The 27064-nt window shown below is 43.9% G+C and overlaps 1 protein-coding gene across 1 annotated transcript; it reads right to left on the bottom strand.

The window, feature by feature from the left end:
• Positions 1 to 1613: 1613 nt before the first annotated feature.
• LOC128328922 (vomeronasal type-2 receptor 26-like) lies at positions 1614 to 27064 on the bottom strand. The gene is made up of 6 exons (XM_053259167.1): positions 27009 to 27064; positions 21632 to 21737; positions 12943 to 13234; positions 9432 to 10289; positions 4839 to 4965; positions 1614 to 2619 (listed from the first exon to the last, which is right to left on the bottom strand). Exons 3-6 carry the CDS (start codon positions 13102 to 13104, stop codon positions 1718 to 1720), a joined length of 2049 nt encoding a protein of 682 aa, XP_053115142.1. The 5' UTR covers positions 13105 to 13234; positions 21632 to 21737; positions 27009 to 27064; the 3' UTR covers positions 1614 to 1717.

Raw genomic sequence — 27064 nt, 5'->3', positions numbered from 1 at the left:
CCTAGGCGCTATTTTCCCTAGATACGCCTCTGGGGAGAGGGCAGGCACTCTCTGTCTCTCTCCACTCACTGCTGGGCCAGGCAAGCAGGCAGTCTCTGCTCTCCTCTCAGTGGTGCTGCTGTCTCTCTGTCTCTGATCCTTCTCTCCTCTCCTGAGGCACAAAAAGCAATGGCTCTTCCTGCCTCCAAGCAGCCCCTTATATACACTGTGAAACTCCCTCCTTTTGGCTCCCACCCCCCAGCCAATGGGTGCACAATTGCCCAATTCAACACTTGATTGTAATGACAACAAGCCAACCAGAAACAAGGAGATCTCAAGCCAGTGCCAGAGAACCAACCAGCAAGGGGAAAACATGGAGACAAAATGGTGCCCGAAACGCACATCGCATGAAGTGATTTGCTGTGAATCAGTGCTGATTCGATTCTAACACAAATCAGCTCCTTTATTTCAAGGGCAATTCAATTCATGTTCAAATCAGTGAATCACCCCCCAATTCTGCATGAATCAATCTGTGCACTAATCAACTCGCACATTTCTATCAAACACTGTACACCAACATACTGAAAGTGATAAATTTGGCTTCATTAAATAGGTAACTTCCCAACAAAGAAAGCCACAATGAAGCTGACAACAGCCAGAAATCCGATGCACCCCAGAACACAGTAAAACATAGCGTCATTACACTTCACTACACTTTACTACAATAAGCCACCTAATGGCGAAGTGGGGAAATGACTTGCCTAGCAAGCATGAGGTTGCCACTTCGAATCCCCGCTGGTATGTTTCCCAGACTATGGGAAACACCTGTATCAGGCAGCAGCAATATAGGAAGATGCTGAAAGGCATCATCTCATACTGCGTGGGAGGAGAGGCAATAGTAAACACCTCCTGTATTCTACCAAAAGAAAACCACAGGGCTCTGTGGTCGCCAGGAGTCGACACCGAATTGACGGCACACTTTACCTTACAATTTCTTCAGCTAGAGTGTGAGTGTCCAGATCAAGGAATGGAAGAGTAGTACAGAGCCACACAGTACAGATCCCTGCTTGAATAAGGAAGCAGGAAATAACTGAGATAGCCAGTCCTTTCCCACCAATTTTATATCTTACCTGGGATCCTGGCTTAGTGGTTATGAAAGCCAGAACAACAGTGATGGTTTTGACATTTTTGTTTCCATTAAGGCCATGCTTTGCAGATTGCTTATAAAAAGGGGACTCATAATCTAACTTCTTTTTTAAAAAAATTCATGGACAAAATATTATGTTTTAACAAAACTTCGAACTTCAGTTTTTTTCTAGAATCATTGGGCAAGTTTCAGACTAGGTAGTCATGACTAAATCACCACTGAAATCAGTGAGGCAAATTAGGCATGAGCACCATTATTTTCAATTGGATTTAATCATGACTAACTTTGTCTGGATGTTGCCCACTGAACTTGTGGGAATGATCAGTTACCACCATACCTGCTAGTCAAGGGCCCTGGGAATAAACCAGAAAATTAGGAACTTCCTGCCATCCTTTGAAGTTTGCTTCCTCATCCACATTTATAAGATAACACCACCACAAATCACACAAGTAATGAGGTTACTGTAAAAAGAGAAGTGAACTGGGGGTGGGATAAAATATTTTAAATATCTTTTTAATGTTTCTTCCAGATTCACATTAACATACAATTGTAGAAATGACAAATACATACAAGTATATGCAAGTGGAATGATTACTTGCTTCTTATTAGCAGACAGTCTTTGCTGTTCAGTTCAGGCCTGAAAACAATTATATACCATTTTGGAGTAAAGATACAACCGAGTAATCCAGCACTGGAGGCCAAGATAGAGAAAATCTCCACAGCCACCATGGATTTTCCCTTGGTGCTCAGATAAGTTGGTACAAAGGATAGCCAGACGCTGGAAAACATCAACATGCTGAACGTGATGAATTTGGCTTCATTAAATGTATTGGGCAATTTCCTAGCAAAGAAAGCCACAATGAGAGTGACCAGAGCTATAAATCCCATGTATCCCAAAACACAATAAAACATAGCAACAGATCCTTCATTACATTCCACTACAATTTCTCCAGCCAGAGAGTACATGTCCACATCTCGGAATGGAGGAGAAATACAGAGCCACAGAACACAAATCCCTGCTTGAATTATAGAACAGGAAAGAACAACTGAGTTTGCCAGTCCTTTCCCCACCCATTTCCTTATCCGGGCTCCTGGCTTAGTGGCCATGAAAGCCAGAACCACAGTGATAGTTTTGGCTAACACAGAAGAGACAGCTACTGAGAAGATGACGCCAAAAGCTGTTTGACGTAGATGGCAGGTCACTGTCTGTGGCTGGCCAATGAATAGCAAAGAACAGAGGAAGCAGAGCAGGAGGGAGATGAGGAGGGTGTATGTGAGATCCCGATTGTTGGCTTTGATAATGGGAGTATGCCGGTGTTTAATGAAGATTCCAAGCACCACAGCTGTGATCAGAGAGAAACACAGTGCCAGTGAAACTAAAGTAATCCCCAAAGGTTCATGATAAGACAGGAAATTCAGAACCTTCAGAAGGCATTGGTTTTTGTCTTTGTTTGGATATTGATCTTCTGGGCATTCATGACAGTCATCCATATCTGGGGAGAAAAAGCTTCAGCAATTTAAACATACTGGCTGACATTCAGACTAACACTGAAACAGTGCAATGAACAAAGATGTACCCACGCAAGAAGATCTTGTAGGAGAGAAGATGCTCAATGCTGTTCAGTCTCTTGTACTTCTGGTCTGCTTGCACAAGCAGTGCACCTGCACAAGGGTGGCAGATAGCTTTGCATCATTCTGTCCAACATATGTGGACTCAGGAAGAAGTTTCACTGCAGGGAGGCACACCACAGGATACTCAAGAGCACCAGCACAAAACTAATATGGAACTCAAGGTTCCAACTTAGTGGGACTACGTGGTGTAACATCTTTGCACTAGTGCACCAAGTGTAAGTAACACCAGTGCAGTGTTAGTCTGGATGTCAACCACCATAATATTTCAATCACATATATCTGATTAGAACAATGAAATCTCAAGCAGTTGGACAGGAGATGATCACACAATCTTGAATTGTATTTTGTTCGTTTGTTGGTAATTACTTAGCACATTTCAGTAGGTACAAATATATGAATGCCAGTGGGTTTTCTTTTGATTAGGATTTTTTGTATTATTTTATTTATATTGCTATGATTATGTATACTCCTTGCTTTATCGGATGCTTTAAACTTTGTTTGCTTTGTCCTTTTTCTGGTCAGAGACCATAATAAAGATGATTCTGATTCTGTACGATTCTATGAATGTCCCAGTGTTCATAAAACTGTTTTCACTGAAATATTTATCTGTAGCTAAATTCTAAACACACCAACATTCTAAACACACACAAAAATAAAATAGGAAAGGGGAAATTTATTTGGAGCAGCATGTGATCAGGGATTGAGGTTCTAATAAGCTAACTAAAGGCTCCCACGTCAACCTCCTAGAATACCGGTAACTGCCCTCCAAGAATTTTTCAAAGCACTGGGTTGCTTTGTGTGGAATTAGTACACCTGTTTCTTCGTGGATTTCTACTGGACTATGTCAAGGCCCTGCACAGGAGCAGTGCAGTTCCATGAGCTGAAAGAAGGAGTGTTCCATCTCACTTGTTAACAACAACGTGCCCCTTATTTCCACTTGTTGGAACTCTTTAAATACAAGTGGCTGATAAATTAACTGCCTCATCATCCTTGTAGCAGGATGAATGGAGTGCCTCAACTTGGCTACTGGATTTTCTTCCTATCTTTCCCAACAAAATGTGTTGGAAAACTTCCTATCAAAGATAGCTACCATATGTAAGAAAAGCATATGGTAACAAAAGCCACTGTGCAGTGGTGTACAGTTCCCTGACAACTATGGATCCCTGTTGGGTAAGCTTGTGATATCTATGGTAATAGCTACATTGCAGTAGAACAATTTAGGATTTCAGATTTCAGCTGTATCAGTGGGAGGAGTGCATGAATCAAGGGTGAATTATTATTGAAGAGAGTGAATAACAGAAATAGTACCTCCCTTGGGTTGAACAACAATGGCTAACAAGATGGACAGTGTTACAGCTCCATAACACTGCACCTGAGGCTGTTCTACTTCTAAGGCAGCCTCAGTACTGTTCAGATGTAGCAGTTGTAAAAGCAGCATTTATGCAGGTTTCCCCATTCATGACAAATCTATAATCTACCTTGAATTATAGTTCTCTTTGGAATTCTGCTGGGAAGGCCCCATCCCATCTTTATATTCAGACTATATGTGAATATTCTTCTGATCGGCTGACTCCCAAGAGAAGTTGTGGGTGCATAAGCCAGATCGATCGATCTCTCTCCCCCTCCCCCCCCCTCTGTTGTACACCTCCATGATGTGCACCAATACACTGAGTCACTCCTGTTACAAATTTCATGGGCATGTGTAAAAAGTTCTCATCTACAAAAGAGTGCCTGCTTCTCCTGTATTGATAGTACTGCTAAAATAATTGTAAGCTGCATAATCTAAATACTTTTAGAATATTGACTTTTCTTGTGTATTCCTGACTATATTAAAGCATTGGTCATTGGACCTTGTTGCACCTTGTGCACAAGCATATATAATCTCCATTCATGCAAATATCTCTGTATAGCAGGAGTTCCCAACCTGTGGTACTCCAGATGTTGCTGGACTACAACTCCCATCATCACCAGCCACAAAAAAACTTGTAGCTGGGAATGATGGGAGTTGTAGTTCAGCAACATCTGGAATAGCACCAGCTGGGAACTCCTGTTGTATAGCATTGTATTTTATGTCTCCTACCGCTATGGTCAGAAATCTTCCCTTCTGGACATGGAACACAGTCATAGCAACAAAATGGCTCCCCCTCCTTCTTCTGTTTGCGGTAACCTGGATGGCAGTTGTCGTTACACAAAGAGAGTGGTACAGCCTATCCATGTAAAAAGAAAAAAAGAGAAAGTTTTTACTCTGCCACCAGGTCCAGGTAAGCAAGGGGGACAGGGAGAGGGCAGGGGAAGGCAGGAGGAGGGAGGAGGAGGAGGAGGAGGGGAAAGGGCGCTGCAGGGGGGCATTGTCCAACAAACATGTCAGAATTTTGACTGAGTTCCACAATGACAGGAAAGAATTTTGTCAGAGTTCAGACTGTCAGAGCTCCCTCCTGTTGTAGAACTCATTCTGACCATACCTGTTGGAACAATCCAACTGCACAACCCTAGTGGTCATCATTTGTCATCATTGGTGCACTTTTCCAATTGGCATTTTACTCTATTATTTGCAGGCAGATCCCACCTGATTGAACTTCCTGTGCCATGTGATGAACTCCTTATTAATGGCGAACTCTCTTCCCAGTGGAGCCTCAGGATCCATCTTTCCTACTTTCATTCTTACAAAAGACATGTTTGGGAAAGTAACCCAATTGATAATGTCATATCCTGTTACTAGTTCACCATCCTTATTGAAATATACAAGGTCCCCAGCACTGTTGTTAAAAGAGATGCTCCTCAGAAAAGGATGAAGCTAGATGGAAACAAGCAAAGACAATCTTAGCAAATAAAATGACAACAATGGAGGAAGGGGCTTTCTTTTCCTCTTTCACCAGGAGATTTTACAGACAGGGCTTTCCCCCTGAATCCACTCCTGATTGGAGTGTGTCAGTCCACATATTCACTGGATTTAACCCAACCTCCCTGCGGGCTATCAGGGACCAGGACAGACAAGGCATTGTTTTTCCCCAAAAGGAGGGGGAGAATTCTGGCTTAGCCGGACGTGTGTCTGATTTAAGATAATCCTCTACTTCCAGTGGCTTTTGAAACAAACCTCAATGTTTCTGCTAAGCTCCGACACTTGTCTTTGATGTGCGTAGGGGAGCAGCCAAGGGCTATGTACTCCACCTAATCCCCCGGATTAAATTGTCTCGAATCTTCTACGAAATTGATTCGCTCCTCGGATACCCCACAGCATAAAGCCCTGTCTGTAAAACCTCCAGGAGATTTTGAAGCACTGGCTGTTGAGGTTTTGTTGTTGTTTTTTCTCATTCCAATGAGGCCCTGTTATGAAAGAGCTTGAAATATTGAAAGCTGTGCCATTATCTGGTGCCAGCACCAGAAAATATTTTTAGGGAGGGCACAGAAGGGACCAAGTGCTCCACATGTTAGAGGTGAATCTTTGTCCCAAATGTTAGATTTCAGTTAGATTTCGGAAAGAAAAATAATGGTGAAATACTTCCTCCCTAAACAGAAATACAAGCAAGTCCATGGAAAATTCTTTGCTGAACCATTAACAAACTGGAAGCTTGTGGAAAGGTGTTGCACTGGTGCAAAGCTGTTGAGCTTGCTCCTTGCGTTATGTCTGAGTTTGCATTCCAACTAGTGTTGCACAACCTTTAAAAAAACCAAACATAAATAGCAGACCATTTGTGTGGCAAGCAAAGTTGCACTAGCACAAGACCACATAGTCATGTCAAAATATGCTTGTGGAACACTAGATTAGAATTAAAGCTCAGATGTAATGCAAGGGGCTAGTGCAACAGATTTGCACTAAGGCAACGCCTTTACACAAGCATTCCATTAGTGAGGATGTCAGCCTTTCTATTTACTGTCTTGCATGTTCTGCAGTATTAGGAGGGCATAATGTAGGGACATAGGAAGCTGCCATATACTGAGTCAGACCATTGGTCTATCTAGCTCAGTATTGTCTTCACAGGTTGGCAGCAGCTTCTCCAAGGTTGCAGGCAAGAATGCTTTGGTAGTTTGTTGGTTCAATAAAGAAATCTTGTCCTATAAAAAAATCTTGTCCTATCTTGGAGAAGTCAGGGAGGGAACTTGAAACCACCTGCTCATCCCAGAGCGGCTTCATCCCATAACGGGATATCTTACAGTGCTCACATGTGGTCTCCCTTTCATATGCAACCAGGGCAGATCCTGCTTAGCTAAGGGGACAAGTCATGCTTGCTACCACAAGACCAGCTCTCCTCTCCCATAGGAGAGATAACAAGAGCTGTGTAACCGCAAGAGGCTGCTTCAGAGCTCAGCCAGGATACTGCTGAGCAGCCAAACACCCATGGATAAACACTCATTTATCTCCTCTCCTTCTTCAAGTGATATTTAGCTACCACTGGAGGAAGCTAATAAAGAGCCGCCTTTGGCCAGTTCCCAGAGACATGGATGAAATCCTTTCAAAGTGTCAATCCAAATGGATAGTGGCCGACATCCAGCCTAGCACTCCACTGATGCAACACTGCTGGCTTCCACACTAATGCTGCAGCATCAATTTCCCCTTCCCTCTGAAGTCCACTGTAAAGGAAAGGAAAGGTTGTGCCATTGAGTCGGTGTCAACTCCTGGCGACCACAGAGCCATATAATTTTCTTGGAAGAATACAGGAAGGGTTTACCATTGTCTCCCCCAACCCAACAGTATGAGATGATGCCTTTCAGCATCTTCCTATATCACTGCTGCCCAATATAGGTGTTTTCCATAGTCTGGGGAACACACCAGCTTGGATTCGAACCAACAGCCTCCTGCTCTCTAGGCAGGTTACTTCCCCGCTGTGCCATTAGGTGGCCTGTCATTTGACCTTCAGGGATATATTTTCAGGAGGCACAGTGAGTTTTAGAAGGAAGATAGGAAGCTGCTATATATTGAGTCAGACCATTGGTCTCTCTCACTAAGTTTTGTCTACACAGACCGGCAGCAGCATCTCTGGTTGCAGGCAAGAGACTCTCTCGACCCTATCTTGGAGATGCCAGAGAGGGAACTTGGTAGCTTCTACATGCAAGCAGGCAGGTGCTCCTCCCAGAGTAGCTCCATCCCCAAAGGGTGCTCACACACAGTCTCCCATTCAAGTGCAAACCAGAGCAGACCCTGGTTAGCAAAGGGGACAATTCATGCTTGCTACCAGACGAACAGCTCTCTCTCATGAATGGGGAATGGTAGAAAATCACCCTTCCTGCTTATGCGATGGCACAGAATTAGTGTAAAGGTCAGCACTATTGCACCAGCACAGGGCTAATCTGGATGCCATCCAATATTAAGGGTGTGCAGAACTGGTTCAAATTTAACTGGTTTGATTCAAGCCAACCCAGTTCAAACTCAAACCGGGCTGGCTAAGAAAAAGGGCAGCCAGTTCAAGTTCAAACCAAACCGGGCCCGCTCCATTACAGACTGGTTCAAGCTGGTTTGATGGTTTGAGAGGCTATGCCTGTAAAGGTGAATACGGTGAGGATTCCCCTTTACAAGCAAAGGGGAATCCTGCCTTTAAAAGGCTGCTAAGGGCAGCCATGGTGGTGATGAGAGGGCACTTTACCAGCACTGGTGGCTCCTCTAAATTCTGGTGCTCACCCCCAGTAGTGTGGCCCATGCGGCAGTGTGATTCTGGCCTCTGCGCATGCATGGAGGCCAAAACCATGCCACTGCACTGCCAGAGGGGAGCATCAGGGTTTAGAGGAGCCGCCGCTGCCAGTAAGTTGCCCTCTTGCTGCCCTCCTGGCCACCCTTAGCTTTTTAAAGATAGAATTCCCCTTTGCTTGTAAAGGGGAATCCTCATCAGATTCCCATTTATAAGCATAGTCCCTTGGACTGGGTCGTACCGGATCAATCGAATGAACCGGACTCCCAGTCCATTCAAACTAATCGGTTTGTGGAGTGTCAGTTCACTTGAAACTTGGTCCTAATTTGAACCAAATCTCTAGAAATGGTTCTGTGCACATCCCTAGCCAGTACATTTAACTTCACTGAGCAGTCACTTGGTCAAGTCCTACTTCAGAGAATGAATTACTCAGTTAAGCTATGATCACTCCGACATGCACAATGGAGCTAATAATACGGGTCTATCTGAAGTGGTGATATAATTTAATCAAAGCACTCTGAACACTTGAAAAGTGTTATATAAATCCAAAGTATTATCTACAGCGCAGGGAAGGCAACTGGGTATATGGACACTAAAATGGGCCAAGAGAGAGAAGCAATATCCTGTGCAATATCATGTAGGGCTGTTTGAGCACTTGCATAACATTTCACACTCACTGCTCACGATTTTATCTCAAAATGCATTGGGATTGCAGTTAGTGGCTGATGTCCAAACAGAGTGCTTGTACAAACATGTTGTGCACTAGCTCATTGCAATTCACTGGGAGCCTGCATTCTAGACTAGTGGTACAGTAGCACAAACATCCTTGCACCTGCACAAGAAAGTGAAAAACTTGTTCAACTCCTGCTGGGAAGCTTCTTCCTCCACCTGATTTCATTGCAGAGAACATTCTCACAAGAGCACAAAGTCAACATTTTGCACAGCTACGTGGTTTTCTTGCATGTGCACAATCTGCCACTGTTTTCAGTAAATTTATCAGCTGCACCTATGGATTCTGCTGCTATTACAAAGTATTACTTACTTTGTTTTACCTGCCAAGCTTGCAAATTTGGGGGTTCCAAGCTGTCTCCATCCCCCAGCATTGTCCTGTGTTTCTTTTTCATTGAGTTCATGGCTTGTGCTATGGCATGGACTGCATTGTATATACTGTAGCTTTGGGAAGTCATGCTCATTTCAAAAAATGTCCCAGGAAGGTTCTCCAATTTCTCCTCCCCAGTACATCTGCCTGTTTTCTCCTCATCCTGTTTAGGATCTGGAAGTATACAGTTGAATGCCTGTTCAAGGAAGACCCTAACAAAACCATCTTCTTTTGGCCAGTGAGAACTTATAATATGAAGGAAATCTTGGAAACCAAACACCTCATTCGAGTTTACAGTGAAGGACAAAGCACCATGGAAGAAGTCAATATTCAAATTCCTAGAAAACATGTTTGATGAGAATTCCCACTGTGCTGTCATAATCCACACTTTACCCATCACTGAATCAGCAATATTTTCTAATTCTGTCTGATAGAGAAACCATTTCAAACATAATACGGTAGGAGCATCTGCATTTATGACATATACTTTGGTCTTGGTTCCAAAAAGTCCCATGTTCTCTCTTGAAAATGAGAAGAAAATGTTAATTGTGTCTTCAGTGGAAGTAAAGACTGGTAACTTATCAGTGAAGGCAGAACAGATGCCATTCTCAGAAAGGAGTGGCATCAAGATTTTCAGAAACTTTTCACCTTTATCATCATCTAGTGCGATCATCCCAATCCATGTCCATTGGAAATACAGAAGTAACTGAATAATGCCAGTATACTGATAGCGTTCCTTGGGGACCATCTGGTAGATGGAAGGGAATTGGATGTTAGCATTCATCACTGGAGCAAAGAAGCAGTAGGTGACCTAATTTTAAAAAACAAAACCCTGAATAGTTACAACTGATTATAGATAGTTATGTCTCTCTGCATGTCCCCGTAGTACAATACTTCATAAATCATTATGGCTGACATCTTGATTATTGAAGTGTCAGTGCCAGGGCCTGCTCTAGAATAAATAGTGCCCGGAGTGAAGAGTACCTTTAGTGTCTCAGCCCACCCCAATAGTTAGTTTATCAGTGTTGCCCAGTTGTGCAATTTGTGCAAGCTCAGTTTAGCACACCCTTCAGATAGGTGCCCTAGGCAACTACTAAGCTCACCCATCCCCCAGACCAGCCTTGTTTCATATAGCAGTTTTGTGTTCCTGGTTAAGAATCCAGACTAAAAATATAATTCTCCCTTTCCTTCCACAGGACTGTGTTAGTCAGAAAGTCAGTCAATGATTTCAGCAAACTCACAACAATTTAAATGACTTAAAACAATTTAAACAATTTAAATGTTCTCAAAAGACTTAGTGCAACAAGCTAGTGCAACAGTTCTGAACTAGACCAATGCCCTCTCACAAGTGGTCTGATGCTCTTAATGTCAACTACTAAAAGGAACAGCAGATAGGAGGGTAGCCTGTTCTGGGTGCACTTGAAAAACTAGATATGCAGCTTGGTGGTACTACTGGACTGAAATGTGCTGCCTGAGTAGTGGCCAAGAGAACATGTCTTCAGATTAGCCTCGTGTGCCAGCTGCACCTTATTCTTAGCAATGAGATTATGGAGCATATATTGATTTAGTAAGATCTAGATGAAAGGATTGCCATCTGCTTTACAATAGAGATGTACATGGAATTGATTTGGCTGGTTCAGTTTGAATCCAGACAGGATTTGAACTGACCCAGCACAACACAGCTTTGGGCTTGGCAGATCTGAGTCCGATCCAGTTTGGCCATCGAACTGGGCTGAACCAGTTCACGGGCTGGTTCGGGGATAGTTGTAAAGGGGAATCCTTGAGGATTCCCCTTTACAAGTAAGAGGAGGCATTCTCTAATACCTAATCCTAAAGACTGTGCGGGGGGGGTGTGAGCAAAAGGGTCCTTACTACCTTAAATTTTCAGGTGGTGGTGACAAGTCATTGAAAACATTGGAGGCAGCAGGGGGAGCCCCCTCCAAGCCCCCTGCCCCCTGCCAGCTTCCCAAATGACAGCCCAGACTGGCTGTAGCCCAGTTTGGGCCTCCACGCATATGCAGAGACCATTTGCATCACCACGTGATTTGCATGGTAATGCAAAGGGACTCAATTTCAATCCATTTCAGTTCTTTATTATTATGGTCATTCAGTCAGCAAAGCAAATGGACTCTGTACATGAGTGGAGGTCACAAAAACTGCCTCAGCACATGCGCAGAGGCCCGAACCTGGCTGCAGCTGACCCAAGTTGTCATTCAGGAGGTCGGTAAGAGGCCTAGAAGAGCCCCCACCATCGCCCACCACCATCGCCCACCACCATCTCCGATGTCTTCAGAGACTCTCCATCACCACCACGGCTTGAACATTTAAGGTAATAAGGACCTCCGCCCCCCCGCCTTTATGATTTGGGAATGTCCCCTTTCCCTTTACAGGTATCCACAAACTGGCCTCCAAACTGATTCTTAGAACTGAGGCTGGTCCGGTTCAAACTTGGACTGGCACCCCACTTTGGGGGTGCTGGTTCATTTCTACCTCGGACCAGCCCAACCGGCCCAGTTCAATTCAAACCAGAGTTCAAATTGAGTTGGCTTGCACACCCCTAATTTACAATGGGCTCTTTTAATGAGTGTTCAAAAGCTATTTCTACTTCAGAATATAGCAATTAGATGGATGGGAACAATATCACCATATTCCTGAAAGAACTGCAACAGTTCTTTGCTAGGCACAATTTCTGATGCTGCTTTCAACCTTTAAAGCCCTAAAATCCCTGGTTACCTAAAGATACAACAGTGTGTCTCATACACACAGCTTCCCACTATGTACTGAGATCTTCCAGAGAGATCCTCTTGCAAGTGTACTCAATGTCCATGGTGCCCTAGGTAGGTATGAGACCAAGGGCCACATTGGTAATGTCAGCCAGTTGTGGAAGACATGGTTCATTCATGAAAGGTCACCTGAGGAGATCCTTCTTTCCCTCCCTCCCTTTAGAACAGGGGTGGGAAACCTTGGAAACATCCCATTATGCCAAGTCTGGATAAATTTTTTCACAGATTCTGCTTCCAAACTTGATTATTTATTTTAGAATTCAGTTCATTTCACAATGATTTTTTGTTTTCTATTGCTGATTTCTATTGTTAGCCCCTTTAAGAATCCTGTCTAGCAAGTGAGTTAAAAATGTAAGAATAATTAAGTAGCTTCTGTGCTTCATCCTTTTTAATTGTTCCTGAGCAGAACTGGGAATGTTTGTACAAAACTAAACTCCTCACCCCCACACACAAAATTAACATTGCATCTTCCTTAGCAGGAAACCAATAGCAAACCCAACATCAAGCTCAGATGCACATTATATTTCCAGATGTGTGGCTACACACTGGAGTATTTCTGAGCACTATGAATGCAATGTTTTTGATACCTTTTACTTGAAAAAATAAAGACAACAGCCAGACATGTCTGTTTTGTGCCATTCAGATTTGTATCTTTCTTTGTCCCGAAAGAACAGCTCCTACCTGCGGAATCTTGTAGTTGCTTAAGATATTGGCCATGTGGAGGGAAGTTTCAGAATCAAGATTCCCTATGACAGCTAACAGATTCTTCTGGATGTCACAACTGTAGTTGGGGACAATCCTCTTCAAGTTGAAGAGAAGGTTCAGGGTGTTCTGATAAGTCATTTTTGCATTAGAGTAGCTGTCATAGATGTGGAATCCCAGGCTGACATTTGGTAAGACCTTGGGATTTTCATTGACCTCCTTCAGGGCAAACAGGAAAGCCAGGACATGCTGGTAGTTCTTTGGCTGTATACTAAAACAAGTATTGGATGATGCATTAGATAGCTACTCTGCCCCCCATGAATGTCTTGCAATATTTTTTGTTACCTTGAAAGCATCAGCTAGGAATGTGCATGGAACTGGTTCGGAGACCCTTTATGGGCTTCCAAACCAGTTCGAATGGTAGCCGGTTCCATGGGTTCGATGGCGGGGGTGCTGCTTTAAAACCAGGCGAGGGTGCACTTACCTCTTCCTCCACTCTTCCCCTGCCGGCACTCCTTTTTTCACAGTCGGATACGTCCGGTTGTATCCGGCACAACTGGATACGGTTGTATCCAGCGCATCGGATACTTCCGGTTGTATCCAGTAAATGGGGGCAACAGAGCGGCAGGGAGGTTTGCTGCCGCCCCAATGGTCTTTAGAAAAAAGGTGTGCCGGCGGGGGAAGAGCAGAGGGAAGGATAAGTGCACCCTCCCCACTCTAAAAGCAGCACACCCCACCACCATCCAACCACCCCCGCATGGTTCTGTGCACATCCCTAGCTTCAGCTTCATGGCATGAAACTGTACATCATTTGAGTTATACGTATTATTACTACTGAGGAGTGCATATTCCCAACAGTACTGTAGGTACATAAAATGGAAATAATAATGAATTTCTGATAATTTTTTAAGTATTGCAATACACATAACAAAGCAAGATGCAGGAGCAAACTCATCAGATTCACTAGATTTAGGATTTTGGAAGTTTCTGAATAGCTTTTAGATCCCCCGCCCCCCTTCAATAGGACTTAAATCAGATGAAGGATGAATTGGTAGTGGGGAAATTTATATTCTCTCTAAAGAATATAGTTTAATGTTTGGGATGGGTATTTTTACTGCAGAACACAGTGGGTGTTTGAATTACCTATACGGCAGGGTTTGTTCTCCTCTCTTTATCCAGCAGGTTCTCTGGGAGGTTCAAAATTCCATATGGATGCCTAGATTTAGACTTTGTGTGGCTAGTCAATTAAATATATTTTACTCTTTAGATATACTATTACTATTTTTGTATCTTTCTTATGAATGGGTGTTTTTTTTGTATGGATAAGATCTTGTTTGTAAACATGTATGTTTGCTGGAATCTCAGAGATGTAACATTTTCTGTTTTTACTTATAATACTAATAAAAGCATTTAAAAATCTTTTTTTAAAAAGCAGGGTAAGAATCTGATCCAAAAGATAAACCAAAGCAATGCAAAAGATCAAGAAAAACTGTAATATGTTCCAACATAGACCTACAAAAGACAATATAAATGGGTATTTTAATAATATAGGTTAATAATGCTGCATAAAATTGCTTGAAATTTAAGGATTGTTTTAAAAAGTCATAATACGTTAAAAGTCCTCATATATATGCTGGTTAGGTAATTAGTTTGTGTATTTTTAAAGTCCTCAGACATGCATTGACTAGATAGTCATAGTCTTGTGATTCTAAGTGAATTTGAGTCTTTATAGATCCTTATAAAGTCAGATGCATTTTGACTCATAGTCTTCCTCGGTGACTTTCCATGTATTGTTCTCACGAGGGCATAGTGCCTCCAAAGTCTTTTTGATTCAAATACATTTTCACAATATTTCCAAGGTCCCCTTCTCACTCAGTGGCACATGTTTCTTCTATATGGTGTCGTAGTTAAAAAACATAAGCCACTTATCCAAATACAGTGGCTAAAAGTTCAAACATATAGTTTACAGGGCTAATTGTGTGTATACAACTCTTCTGAGCTGTCTGTGTATACAACTGTTGCAAACTGCCTGCTCTTTCCAGAGTTTTGCTCACAAGGCAAGAAATTCATATTGAGGACCCAAAATGTTATCCTGGCAAAGTTTCAGTAAAATGAGTCATTTTGCACAATAATGGTATGCCATCCATCATTTCTAGGCAAACATAGGAATTAGAACAGTGAACAACCAACAATGGGTCCTTATTCCAAGCAAATATCTTTTCTGTATCCCTTCATATGCAAGTACAAATTCATATAATTCATAAAGGTAAAGGTTGTGCCATCAGGTCAGTGTCAATTCCTGGCAACCACAGAGCCATGTGGTTTTCTTTTGGTAGAATACAGGAGGGGTTTACCATTGTCTCCTCCCATGCAGTACAAGATTATGCCTTTCAGCATCTTCCTATATCGCTGCTGCCCGATATAAGTGTTTCGGGGAAACATACCAACAGGGATTCAAACCAGCAACCCCTTGCTCCCTAGGCAAGTTACTTCCCCGCTGCACTATAAAGTGGATTAGATTAGATTCATACACTCACATAAACATTTCTCACATGACTTCTACTCTACTACTCGCAAATAGAAACAGATGACCAAATATTTTATAATACCAGTTGCACCTGCTCTGTTGAATCCTCATCTAACCCTAAGCCAGAATGGTCATAAACATTCTATAGCACCTCAGCAGCTGAGCTAATTATTAGATGTATTCAGTTTTAATCAACTAAAGTCAAAGTCCACACAGGCAAAAATTTTAAAAAGACCGCAGCCTTTGTTTACTTCAGGTTTTTGGTCAACTTTGATGGGAAAATAAATTTATGGGACACAAACCATGATATGCAATATGTTCTGTACTGTAAATTTTTATACCTCCTTTACAGCCACAGTATTAACCTAAAAAGTTGCTAGAAGCTGGCTCTGACCTCACAGATATATAGACTCCTGCAATAATATTGTTATATAAAATGTAAGGCAGCTTTTTAGTAATTTTCTAAGACATTGCTTATATTATCCACATTTATTGGCTGACATCCTAATGAAGCATGAAGGATATCATTCCACCACAAAGCTTCTGCCCTAACCACTTGTGATAAGTCTGGAGCTTGCATTCAAAACTAGTGTTATTTTGCACTTCTGTTTTAAATGGAACTTTTGCACAATTCCACAAATCTATGGCATTTTTAGTGCAATTCTGTGAGCTTCTTGTGCTAGCACAACTTGACTCGTTACACAAGCACTTTGTTCATCAGGATATCAGCCAGTGGTTTCAATCTGTTCAAACTGTATGTAATGTGAATAAAATCCTTACACTGTTTCCTCAAAAAAGTTTGTCTTTGGGTCTTCTACAAAGGACATGGTTTCAAACATGGCAGTGAGCTGAGAAACAATCCCTCCAATAATGAGGTCACCAGCCTGGTAATATTCATGTGGGATACGGAGGGGATCTCTCATATTGCACATAGAAATATGTGCCTTGCATTCATTTGGAAAGAGCAGCAGTAACAATAAAATATTCTCAACATAAATTATATTGCCATATTGAAGGCACATCCTCTATTTTTAAGGAGCTCAATACAATCCAACACTAGATTAATTACACCCTGACTTCAATCATATCTTGATTTTTCTGATTGATTTGAAACCTATCCTCTAATATTCAAAGAACCTGCAACAACTTCCAACACTTGAAGGCTAATGTCACAACTTGTCTGTCTTTCACCCAAGCACTAAATAGTACTAAAGTCCTTTGAAAAACAAGTTTTTCGTTTATTTATTGTTGCTAGCAGCCTCCAAATGTCCGGGAGGGCTTTGGCAAGTAGGATATTTAATCACAGTGATTTGAGATAATGACAATTACCTCCCTGAAGGACACTAGGTGGCACAAACAATGGAGAAAACTTGTGTGGAGAAACACAGGAGAAATCTGACTACAATTCTACTCCTTGAGCAGGCGGAGCAATATGATGCAAACTGATGCACCATGAGCCAATGTTTTTGGCCCTTGGAAGATGGCAGAGAAATATTGGTGATGTTTTGCACTGAAATGGTGGTGTAGCTGCTGATGTATTCTGGGTCAAATTAGCTGTGCAAATGTGCTTTTAAGAGATAAACTAGAAGTGACTCTTCTCTCCCCCCCCCCCAAAAAAAGATATGCAAGGGTCTCACATCATGATCAGGATCACAGAAGTACACATGAAGTGGGGAAGTCAGCTATTTCCCTGTGCACTGGTTTCCTGCTGAAAATCCCACCCACTCAGAAGATTCAGTATTGCATTGTTCAAAGACATTAGCTGACTTCCAGACTAACAGTGCAGTGGTGCTTTGGGGGAAGGGTGATTTTAACCAAGCTCCCTTACCTCCTGTCGCATGAGCTCCGGGAACATATTTTGGGAAGACACAGTGAGCTTCGGAGGAAAGGGGAAATAGGTGAAAATCCTCTCTCTCCCATAGCACCAGCGCAGTGTTAGTCTGGATGCCAGCCACATAGGTTCACATGCAGCTGCTCTAATAGAATCTATGCATACTGAATAATCTAATTGTTTGGGGGAAGCAAGCAAATCAACAACAAAAATACCACATTGGAAGCAGAGCCCCATCACTTTTAAATAACTATGCTTTAGTCTGATTTCTGAAGGGAAGAAATTGTGAGATCCCTATATCCATGTGTGTATATATCACCCTCTAATAACTTTTGCATTTATAGTTGGATACACACCAACTTCATAGCGCATCGGAGGGGCTCCTCAGGGACCCCACTGGGGGTATATTTTTGACAAACTGTCATATTGGACATATTCGCACGTAATGTGGAACTGCAGGTCCAATGGACCTGCGGTTCTGCTCCCCCTACCCCCACTCTCCCATGCAAATTAGGACATACTGGAGAGCTCCCTCTCCGCTGTCAGAGAGACTGCATCAAGGAGGGGAAACTGCCTGCTGGAACTTCCATCTTGACTGAAGGACAGCCCTGGCAGCCAATAGCAGCTGGAGCAAGGGAGGAGTTTCCTTCCTCAACTCTGGTTACAAAACAACCAGACTGCAGTGTCGCATTTGGACACAACACTGGCACTGCAGAACTGGAGCTCCAGGTGGCAAACCTCACTACAAACCGAAGGTACAAATAACTGTCCGGGGGAGAAACCACAGGTCCATTTTCTGCTGTAACTGCAGTTGCCTGCATTTGGGTGTTCGGAAATTGAAACCGGAGGCCCTTTTACCTCCAGTTTCATGTTTCGTGTGAATGTGGCCATTGGTTCAAGATGGCAGCCACTCAAAGTATAGGCAACACACATCCTCTGTAACCCATGCACTAACAAACCAAACCAAATTTACAGCACTGGGGAGAGAGTCTTAAGAGTGATCATGTTTTAATAACTGTAGATTAGGCTTCATTAGTTCTACTTATAACTACTTGTATTAATTTCCATTTGTGATGGTTTCTGCAACCGCTGCCATCATTTTATTTATTTATTTATTTATTTATTTATTTAAAATATTTCTATACCACCCAAAATATTTCTATACCACATCTCTGGGCAGTTTACAATCAAAATCATTTAAAAGATTAAAAACATTTAAAACCCAACATTAAAATTATTTAAAACTATAAATCTAATTAAAAGCCTGGGTGAATAAATGTGTCTTCAATATCTTTTTAATAGATATTGCCAGAGATGGCTTTTTTAAAGCCAGAGATGGGGAGGCTCTTATTTCAACAGGGAGTGCATTCCAAAGTCCAGGGGCAGCAATGGAGAAGGCCCATTCCCGAGTAGCTGCCAGACGGGTTGGCAGCAGCCGCAGGTGAACCTCTCCAGATGATCTTAGCAGGCAGTGGGGCTCATGGTGAATAAGACGTTCTTTTAAATACCCAGAGCCTACGCTGTTTAGGGCTTTATAGGTAATGACCAGCACCTTGTATTTTGCCTGGAAAAGTATCAGCAGCCAGTGTAATTCCTTCAACATAGGCGTAATATGGTCTCTCCTAGATGACCCAGAGACCAAACTGGCTGCCGCATTCTGAACCAACTGCAGTTTCCGGACTACATAGAAAGGTAGCCCCACACAGAGCACATTGCAGTAATCCAGCCTAGAGGTTACCAGCATATGTACCACTGTTCTGAGGTCATTCATCTCAAGAAACATACATAGCTGGCCTATCAGCTGAAGCTGATAAAAAGCACCCCTGGCCACCGCCTCAACCTGGGACACCAGAGAGAGGCTCAGATCCAGAAGCATCCCCAGACTGCACACCTGTTCCTTCTGAGGGAGCATGACCCCATCCACAACTGGCAGATCAAAATCATCTCCTGAGTTTTGACTCCGCACAATAAGTACTTTCTTCTTATCTGGATTCAGCCTCAGTTTCTTATCCCTCATCCAGCCCATTACTGCCTCCAGGCAGACATTTAGGGAGGTTATGTCTTCTCTCTTGATGATATTGACATGGAGAAATAGATTTGGGTGTCACCAGCATATTGATAACACCCTGCACCAAATCCACTGATGATCTCTCCCAGAGGTTTCATGTACAGTAGATGTTAAACATCAGAGACAGTATGGAGCCCTGAGGGACACGATACGAAAGTTCAGATGTTGATGAACAATAGTCTCCAAGAGACACCATCTGGAATCTGCCTGTGAGGTAGGAGCGTAACCACTGCAAAGCAGTGCCTCCAACCCCCAATCCCCTCAGACGTTCCAGAAGGATACTATGGTCAATAGTATCGAAATCCACCAAGAGATCCAAAAGGACCAACAGAGTCGCACTCCCTCTGTAAATTCCCAATTGGAGATCATCCATCAGGCTGACCCCATAGTCCACCCGAAAGTCAGTTTGAAATGGGTCTAGATAATCAATTTCCTCCAAGACTGCCTGGAGCTGGGAAGCCACCACCTGCTCAATCACTTTGCCTGTATTTATCTGCTACAGATAATCTTCTATAATATTTATTGCTCTCAAATAATGGGGGAATGCTATGGGATTTGGGTGTTACTCCAATAGAGAATGTCCATATATTTTAAAGCCAAAGAGGATTTATTTTTTCAAAAAGAAAAAGAAAAACAGAACAAAAATTGAACCTGTATATTTCAAAGCACAACCAATTACAGCTTTCTGTTATTTATAAGTTGCCTTTTTCCAAGTCAGACCACTGTTCCATCTATGTAGCTCAGTATTCTCTATACAGACAGGCAGTGGCAGCTTCTTCAAGGTTGCAGGCACAAGTCTCTCTCAGCCCTATCTTGGAGATGCCGAGGAGAGAACTTGAAACCTTCTTCATGCAAGATACTTCCTAGAGTGGCTCCATCCCCTAAAGGAAATATCTTACAGTGCTCACACATGTAGTCTCCCATTCAAATACATACTGGGGTATCGGCTTTCAACCATCTATTTCAACTGCGCATGTGCCCTGGAGTGCCTCACAATTATCAAGAGCCGCTGGGCTGGATAGACAAGGCCCAGCGGTCACTCCATCCCCCGGCTGCTAGCCCTCAGCCATGCACATGGCAGCTGAAATTATGAAGAGACAGAAGTTTGGTGTGGTGGGGCAGCAACAGCGGGGGAGCTGCAGGAGCCCCCCCCCCCCCAAGACCTTGTAGTCCACGGTCCAGGCCCAAGGTCCAGGGGTTAGAGCATCTCTGACTGTGTTTAGCAAAGGGGACAATTCATGCTTGTTACCACAAGATCAGCTCTCAGTCCGAGTGCTTTTCTGACAGCTTCTTTCTTGGTAGTTAACTTCCAACTGACTCTGCTTCCTGGGTTCTGAGATCCATGAAATTCTCCTTGTCAGTCCCAGTACCTAGCAACAGTTGCCATGTTTACCTCACTAAACTCCAGACCCAGCAACATATGGAAATATAATTTTTAATGAAACCTGGGAGTTAATTCTTCACGCTATTCATACAATTTACAATAGGCAGGATCCAGACTAAGCCATTACAAAGTCTTATTAAGATTAACAGGACTTAAGGTAGTTGTGACTAAATTGTCTCATTTATTTCAGTGGTGTTTAGTCATGACTAACTTAGACTGGATCTTGTCTGAAGTAAAATAATTGCAAGCATTTAGAGAACAGAAATAGGAGTAACCCATTATAGTCATTTAAATGAACCTGAAATATGGTTTATCTTAAAACTTTCAGCAGTAAATCTGTATGCTACTAAATTAGGATTGGCTCTGATCTGATAAGTACCTTTAATGTAGATTTATGAGAGTTCCATAGAAAAAAATATAGGACTAACAAGGTGTGTGTGTGGGGGGGGGGTCATTAGTCTCCATGTAAAGTAATTATGCTTTGATAAGTACTGTAAATATGTAGACCTGGCATGGCTCATTTTGTCTTTTTGATTTGGTGTGAGATATTTGATTCAATGTGACTCTCCATGGCAAGACACTCCAACACTCTGTGCAGATCCAAAATCTGCAAAATTATGTCTCGAAGCTAAGCCAGTGACCTTGCTGTCGAAGGACAATTTAGTCCACAGAGGAAGAAGTGGCAAACTATGGAGAAGAAAGCTGAAAGTAAAAAGAGAGGCATGGGGTTGCATTTTCCAAGCGTGATGGTGGAACTATTTGACTATATCCACCTAGGTAGCTTTTCCTCCTACCTTGTTTCCACATAATTACTTCCATCTACCTTTTCCTCTTACCAAGCTAAGGTTTTCCTCTTACCTTGCATCCACACAACTGAAAGTTGGGAGCACACATAGCTCCCAGAACCAGGTAGAACAGTTTTTAATTGTGTGAATGACCTCAGGATATTCTCCATGCTCTTTGCCTACAAGAGAAGGAATGAACAGATTTTGGTCTAAGCATCTACAGACATGAAACATGCTAACAGTACTCCAAGAGCATTTTGTGAGGTCTCTTTGACCCCTGGCACCATAAGTGTTGCAAAGACTTTACTTCTCCTCAATTGTACAGGAAGCAACTTTAACTGAGAAAAAAGAGTTTGGTATTATTATTGTTATTATTAATTCGATTTCTATACCACCCTTCCAAAAATGGCTCAGGGCGGTTTACACAGAGAAATAATAAATAAATAAGATGGCTCCCTGTCCCCAAAGGGCTCACATTCTTAAAAAAAACACACACAAGATAGACACCAGCAACATTCACTGGAGGTACTGTGCTGGGGGTGGATAGGGCCAGTTACTCTCCCCCTGCTAAATAAAGAGAATCACCACAGTAAAAGTTGCCTCTTTGCCCAGTTAACAGGGGACTAACTTATTACTAACTAAAACATAGGCTAAGTGGGGTGGGGGGGACAGATTAAGAGTCTCTCATGCAGAAAGAGCCACAAGCATGCTCCCTAGAAAATAGCAGAGACAATGTTTATGCAGTAAATTCTAACATCCCCCTTATCGTTGACTCACTCTTCAGCCCACAAGTTCCATTGCTTCCAGCAAACTCTGAAACTGTTCTCTGGCTAGAGGCTTTGTAAGAATGGCTGCCACCATTTCCTCTGAGGCACAATACTTTAGTTGGATCAAGTTAATGAGCCGGGTCTCACAATCAGTGAGACCTGGTTTGGGAAGGGAAGCAGGGAGAGTGGGATAAGCCTGCTCTCCCTGCACACAAGCAGGGCAGGAGCCCTGGACGGCCGGATCGGCTGCCCACACGATTGCCGGCTCCATGACGGAGCCAGCGGGGGCTGGGGAGTTGGGGGCTGCGTGGCCCCTGGAAGCTCCAGTATGCCCTGCCCGAGCGCTCCGCTAACCCAGTTTTTTGGGTCATATGTTGCTGTGGCGCAGCTCTGCGCCAAGGCAACACACGAGGAGACACCTGCCGGGAGGTTGAAACAAGGGGAGATGGTGCCCACTGGGGAGAGAGCAGATTTGCCCTTATGAGGCAACACTAAGTGAGGCTGCTTCTGCGGAGAACGTTTGGAAACCCCTGAGATTAGTCCTACCAGGAAGGCAGCCTAGCATTTTAACGTGTTTGCAGAGGGACCCCAGTCCATCCTGGAGAAATTGGAGGATGTGTCTTATGGTAGCTGATCCCTTGGGGATTACATGCTTGGTAAGCCATTTTTGGAAGGCACTCCAGGTATGTTGGTAAATCCTACTTGTTGAAGGCTAACATTGTTCGAAGCACCTTGAATGAATAACTGTAACATTTTTAAAAAATTATTTATCACATTTATATCCCACTCTTCCTGCAAGGAGCTCAGAGCTGTGTACATGCTTATTTTTATCCTCACAACAAACCTGTGAGGCAGGTTAGGCTCAGAGATACATGACTAGCCCAGAGTCACCCAGTGAGTTTCATAGTTGAATGAGGATTCAAACTCAGGTCTTCCCGGTCCTAGTCCACTATGCTATGCTGGAGGCATAGGAGTGCTGTTCAGTTTCCAGGTAGCCAGCTTCGGCTGGCTTGGAGCTGGAAGACACACTGAGCCCTGCTAAAGAAGAGCTCCATGACCCTTCTTTAGCATCAGGTGTTCTGTTGTGGACACGTTGGTGATTTCTGACAAACCAGGGTCTTCTTTGGGCTAGAATGGAGCCAAAAAGATTATTTCCACCTTGAGTTTTACTCTCTGAAGGACCTGGGCAAGGAGCGGGGTCGGCGGAAAGGCATACACCCAGCACAGTACCTCCAGTGACTGTTGCTGGTGTCTATCTTATGTTTCTTTTTAGATTGTGAGCCCTTCAGGGAGAGGGTTCCATCTTATTTATTTGTTATTTCTCCGTGTAAACCACCCTGAGCCATTTTTTGGAAGGGTGGTATAGAAATCGAATGAATGAATGAATGAATGAATGAATGAATGAATGAATACAGGAGACCCTCGAGCCAGTGAGCTGAAAGTCCATCCACTGCCTCTACCTGAGGGCAGGGGAACTAGGAGAAAAAGTGCTGTAACTTTGCATTGGATGGAGTCACAAAAAGGTCCACAGATAGCCAGCCAAAATGTGTCATGATAAGGTGGAAGGTACTGTATTCAGGTTCATCTTCCATTCCCCTGGGAGAAGTTCCTTCCAACTGAGCTAGTCTGCCACCATGTTCACGTCTTCCCTGCATACGGTGGGCTGTCATGGATGTCACCTGTTGCTAGGCCCCGTGGAACTGAAGGACCACTTCCAACTGCAGGAATCCCAACCTCATCCCCACTGGTGATTCATGAGCACCTTTGCCATGGTGTTGTCTGTGCATATCAACATGTGTTGATGGACTGGAATGCTCAGAGTGCCATCAGGATAGCTCGGAGCTCCAGCCAGTTGATACTGTGCTCCTTTTCATCTTTTGAACTTTCCTTGAGCTGACTCGCGGAGGCAATGGGCACCCCACCTGTATTTGCTGACGTCTGTGGCGATGATGATCCAGGGCAGACCCAGGAACTCCTTTCCCACCAAGAGGAATGGCATAGTTGTCCCCCAGTGCACAGACTGAAGTACCAGAGACGTCAGGGTGACCCATCTGCTGGATTTTACTGCAATCTCCGGATGGAATGGTAGAAGAAACCGCTTCAGGGGTCTCAGATGAAAGCGTGCCCATGGCACTGCCTCCTTGGCTGCCACCATCAGCCCCAGGATTTTGGAATGGGAGAGCAGTGGAAGGTTCTCTTTACTAGGGCTTGTCTCTCTTCATTCTCCAGAGTGAGCCTGCATTCTGGAGGTATGAATAGTTTGACCCACTGCATGTCTATCAGAATGCCCAGATGGAGCAGTTGGTGAAATGGAGTGAGCTGGCTTTTCTCTCTGTTGATCAAGAAGCTATGGTTATAGAGCACCTGAAGGGTGCTTTGTAGGTCCTTGTTGGTCCCTGCCTGAAGTGAAAGAGATTTTAGCAACTGTTGATGGAGATACACAAATATCCCTAAGCCCAGGAGGCAGAGATGTGCTAGCACTGGTGACCAGATTATTGTAAATATGAGAGGTGCTAAGCCTCTTTAGGTCCATTGAGGTTAGACAGTCAAGATACTGGAAGGCCCCTGTGATTGACCTTATGGACTCCAAGTGGAATTTCCACTTTTTGTACATAGCGGTTGAGAATTTTAAATCCAGCACCGCTCGTAGAGAGCCATCTTTTTGGGGACCGTGAAAATGATGGAGTAATTGCTTGTACCCGACTGAACTCTTGGGACATGCTCTATGGCCCTTATTGACAAGAGCTACTGAATTGCCCCTGTGAGACCCTCGTGTTTCAAGGGTAGGCGGGAGGTTGGAGTGAGCAGGAAGTGTTGGGGATTTGTGTCCCACTCTTATGGAGTAGCCCACCTCAATGGATATGAGTACCCAGTGGACGGAGTCAGTGCACTCTCAGGCATACAAGTGTGCAGAGAGGTGACCATCCAAAAGCACACACCCCCATTTCAGAATTATTGCTTAGACTTTCTTTTTATCTTTTGACTCTATGAGTATTTCTTTTAAAGCCTCATCCCCAAACATTTTTCCCCCATTCAAGGGTACTGCTGTGAGGCTGCTTTTGGAGGTAGCATCAACCTGGCAATATTTCAATCATAAATTACGGCGGCCCACTACTGAAGCCATTGCTATCTCTGATGCAAGGCGAAGAGAGTCAACAATGGAAGCCCAGATAAAGGCCTGCGCCTCATGTAATTTTATGAGTGTTTGCCTTGTGCGAGCGGTACCAGAGTTTGATTTTTGTATTAAGCCATCTAGCCAGATGAGGAATGTCCTGGATATCATAAAGGCAGCTGCAGAAGCTCTCATCACTAAGGCAGCCGAATCATGAGTGCACCTCATGGCCTCTTCCAAGTTTTTATCAGTGGGGACCTTTAGGGTGGGCTCCCCATCCCAGGGGAGGACCAATCTCAAAGTGTCACCACCACCGGAGCATCTGTTGGGGTGGGAGGGAGAGAAAGAGAATTTGTTAGCTATTGCCGAGTTCTTTCTATTGGAGGTGGTAAGTTTTCATTCCATCTTTGCTGCCTCCACAGAAAAAGACAACTTTTGAACTGGAAGGGCCATATTATTTGCCCTTGGGCTAGCAAACACTAGCACACTTTTACTTGGTGGCTTGAATTCTGGAAATGTGGGTGGATCAAGCCCCAAGTACATATAGACTTATTCGTCAGTGGAGCAAAGTCCAAATAGCAGAAAAGTATATGCAAAGCCTCTGAACCTTTTGGTTCTTGCCCGTCAGACCACTCCTCCTCTGCCTGGGTGTTCAGGGTCCAGACTGGCACACCAGAGGGGTCCCCTGGGCCCTCTGGGGAATCCTCCATTGGGATGAGCTCCTCATCCAGAGGGATAATAGGTCCCAGGGTAGATGGAGACTAAGCCAGAGGGTTCTGAGGGGTCCCGCGGGTGCGGGTGTGTGTGTGTTCTGAAACCCTAGAGGTGGGGCTTCTAGGATCAGGCAAGTCAGGGTCTGAGAGTTCAGAAGTGTGTATGCTCTTTTCACTTTGGCTTAGATCTATACTTCCCTTTTTTAGATTTCTTAAAATGTGTTTATGCGCTTCCCCTTTGTGTCTTTTTAGGGGCAGGGCTCCCTAAGGCGGAAGATGAAGCACTTGAGGGAGAAGGTGGCCCCCTTCTAGGCCTGCTTTTTAATTGCTCATAATGTTTCAAATGTGTGCCAGCATATCTACAAGCCAAGAACACCAACTAGGTGGCATATCTGTAGGCATCTGGTTTAAAGTCTACTGAACTGGCATAGGTTGGGAAGTTTCAGATCCCCCACCCCACCCCAGGGCTTGCTAGGGCAGGGAGGGAAGCAGGCGGCGGCGGACCAGCATGGACTGAGATCATCGACTGGCTGCCGCAGCATTCCTGTGACCACTGTCCTTGCTGCCAAGGAGGTCTTTGCAGCTGGGCCCTGGACGGATCCCGCACCCCCTAGTGCAGCTGTAGCCCAATCATTGGCAGTTCGGCACTTGTCCTTTGCCGTGCCTGACATGCTGCTGGTGGAGGCAATGGCAGCCGGCAAGGAAACTAGGTCATTCCCAGCAGCCACGTGCTACACAAGGCTCTGGAGAGCGGTGGTGCTGCTGTTCAGGCTGCCCCAAAGGCAGGGAATAGAAGCGAGGCGGCTTCCTGATCTACTCCTCCCCCAGCTCAGAATTCCCCTTTTTGCAGGCATTTACCTGAACTCACGGTTGGATGGCAGGAGGCTGGGGCTTTCACATTCTCTAGAGCTCTG

The sequence above is a fragment of the Hemicordylus capensis genome, chromosome 6 (assembly GCF_027244095.1).
Source record: "Hemicordylus capensis ecotype Gifberg chromosome 6, rHemCap1.1.pri, whole genome shotgun sequence".
In the NCBI taxonomy this organism is placed as follows: Eukaryota; Metazoa; Chordata; class Lepidosauria; order Squamata; family Cordylidae; genus Hemicordylus; species Hemicordylus capensis.
The sequence above is the reverse complement of the archived record's forward strand: the minus strand, read 5'-3'. Positions and strand labels throughout refer to the sequence as shown.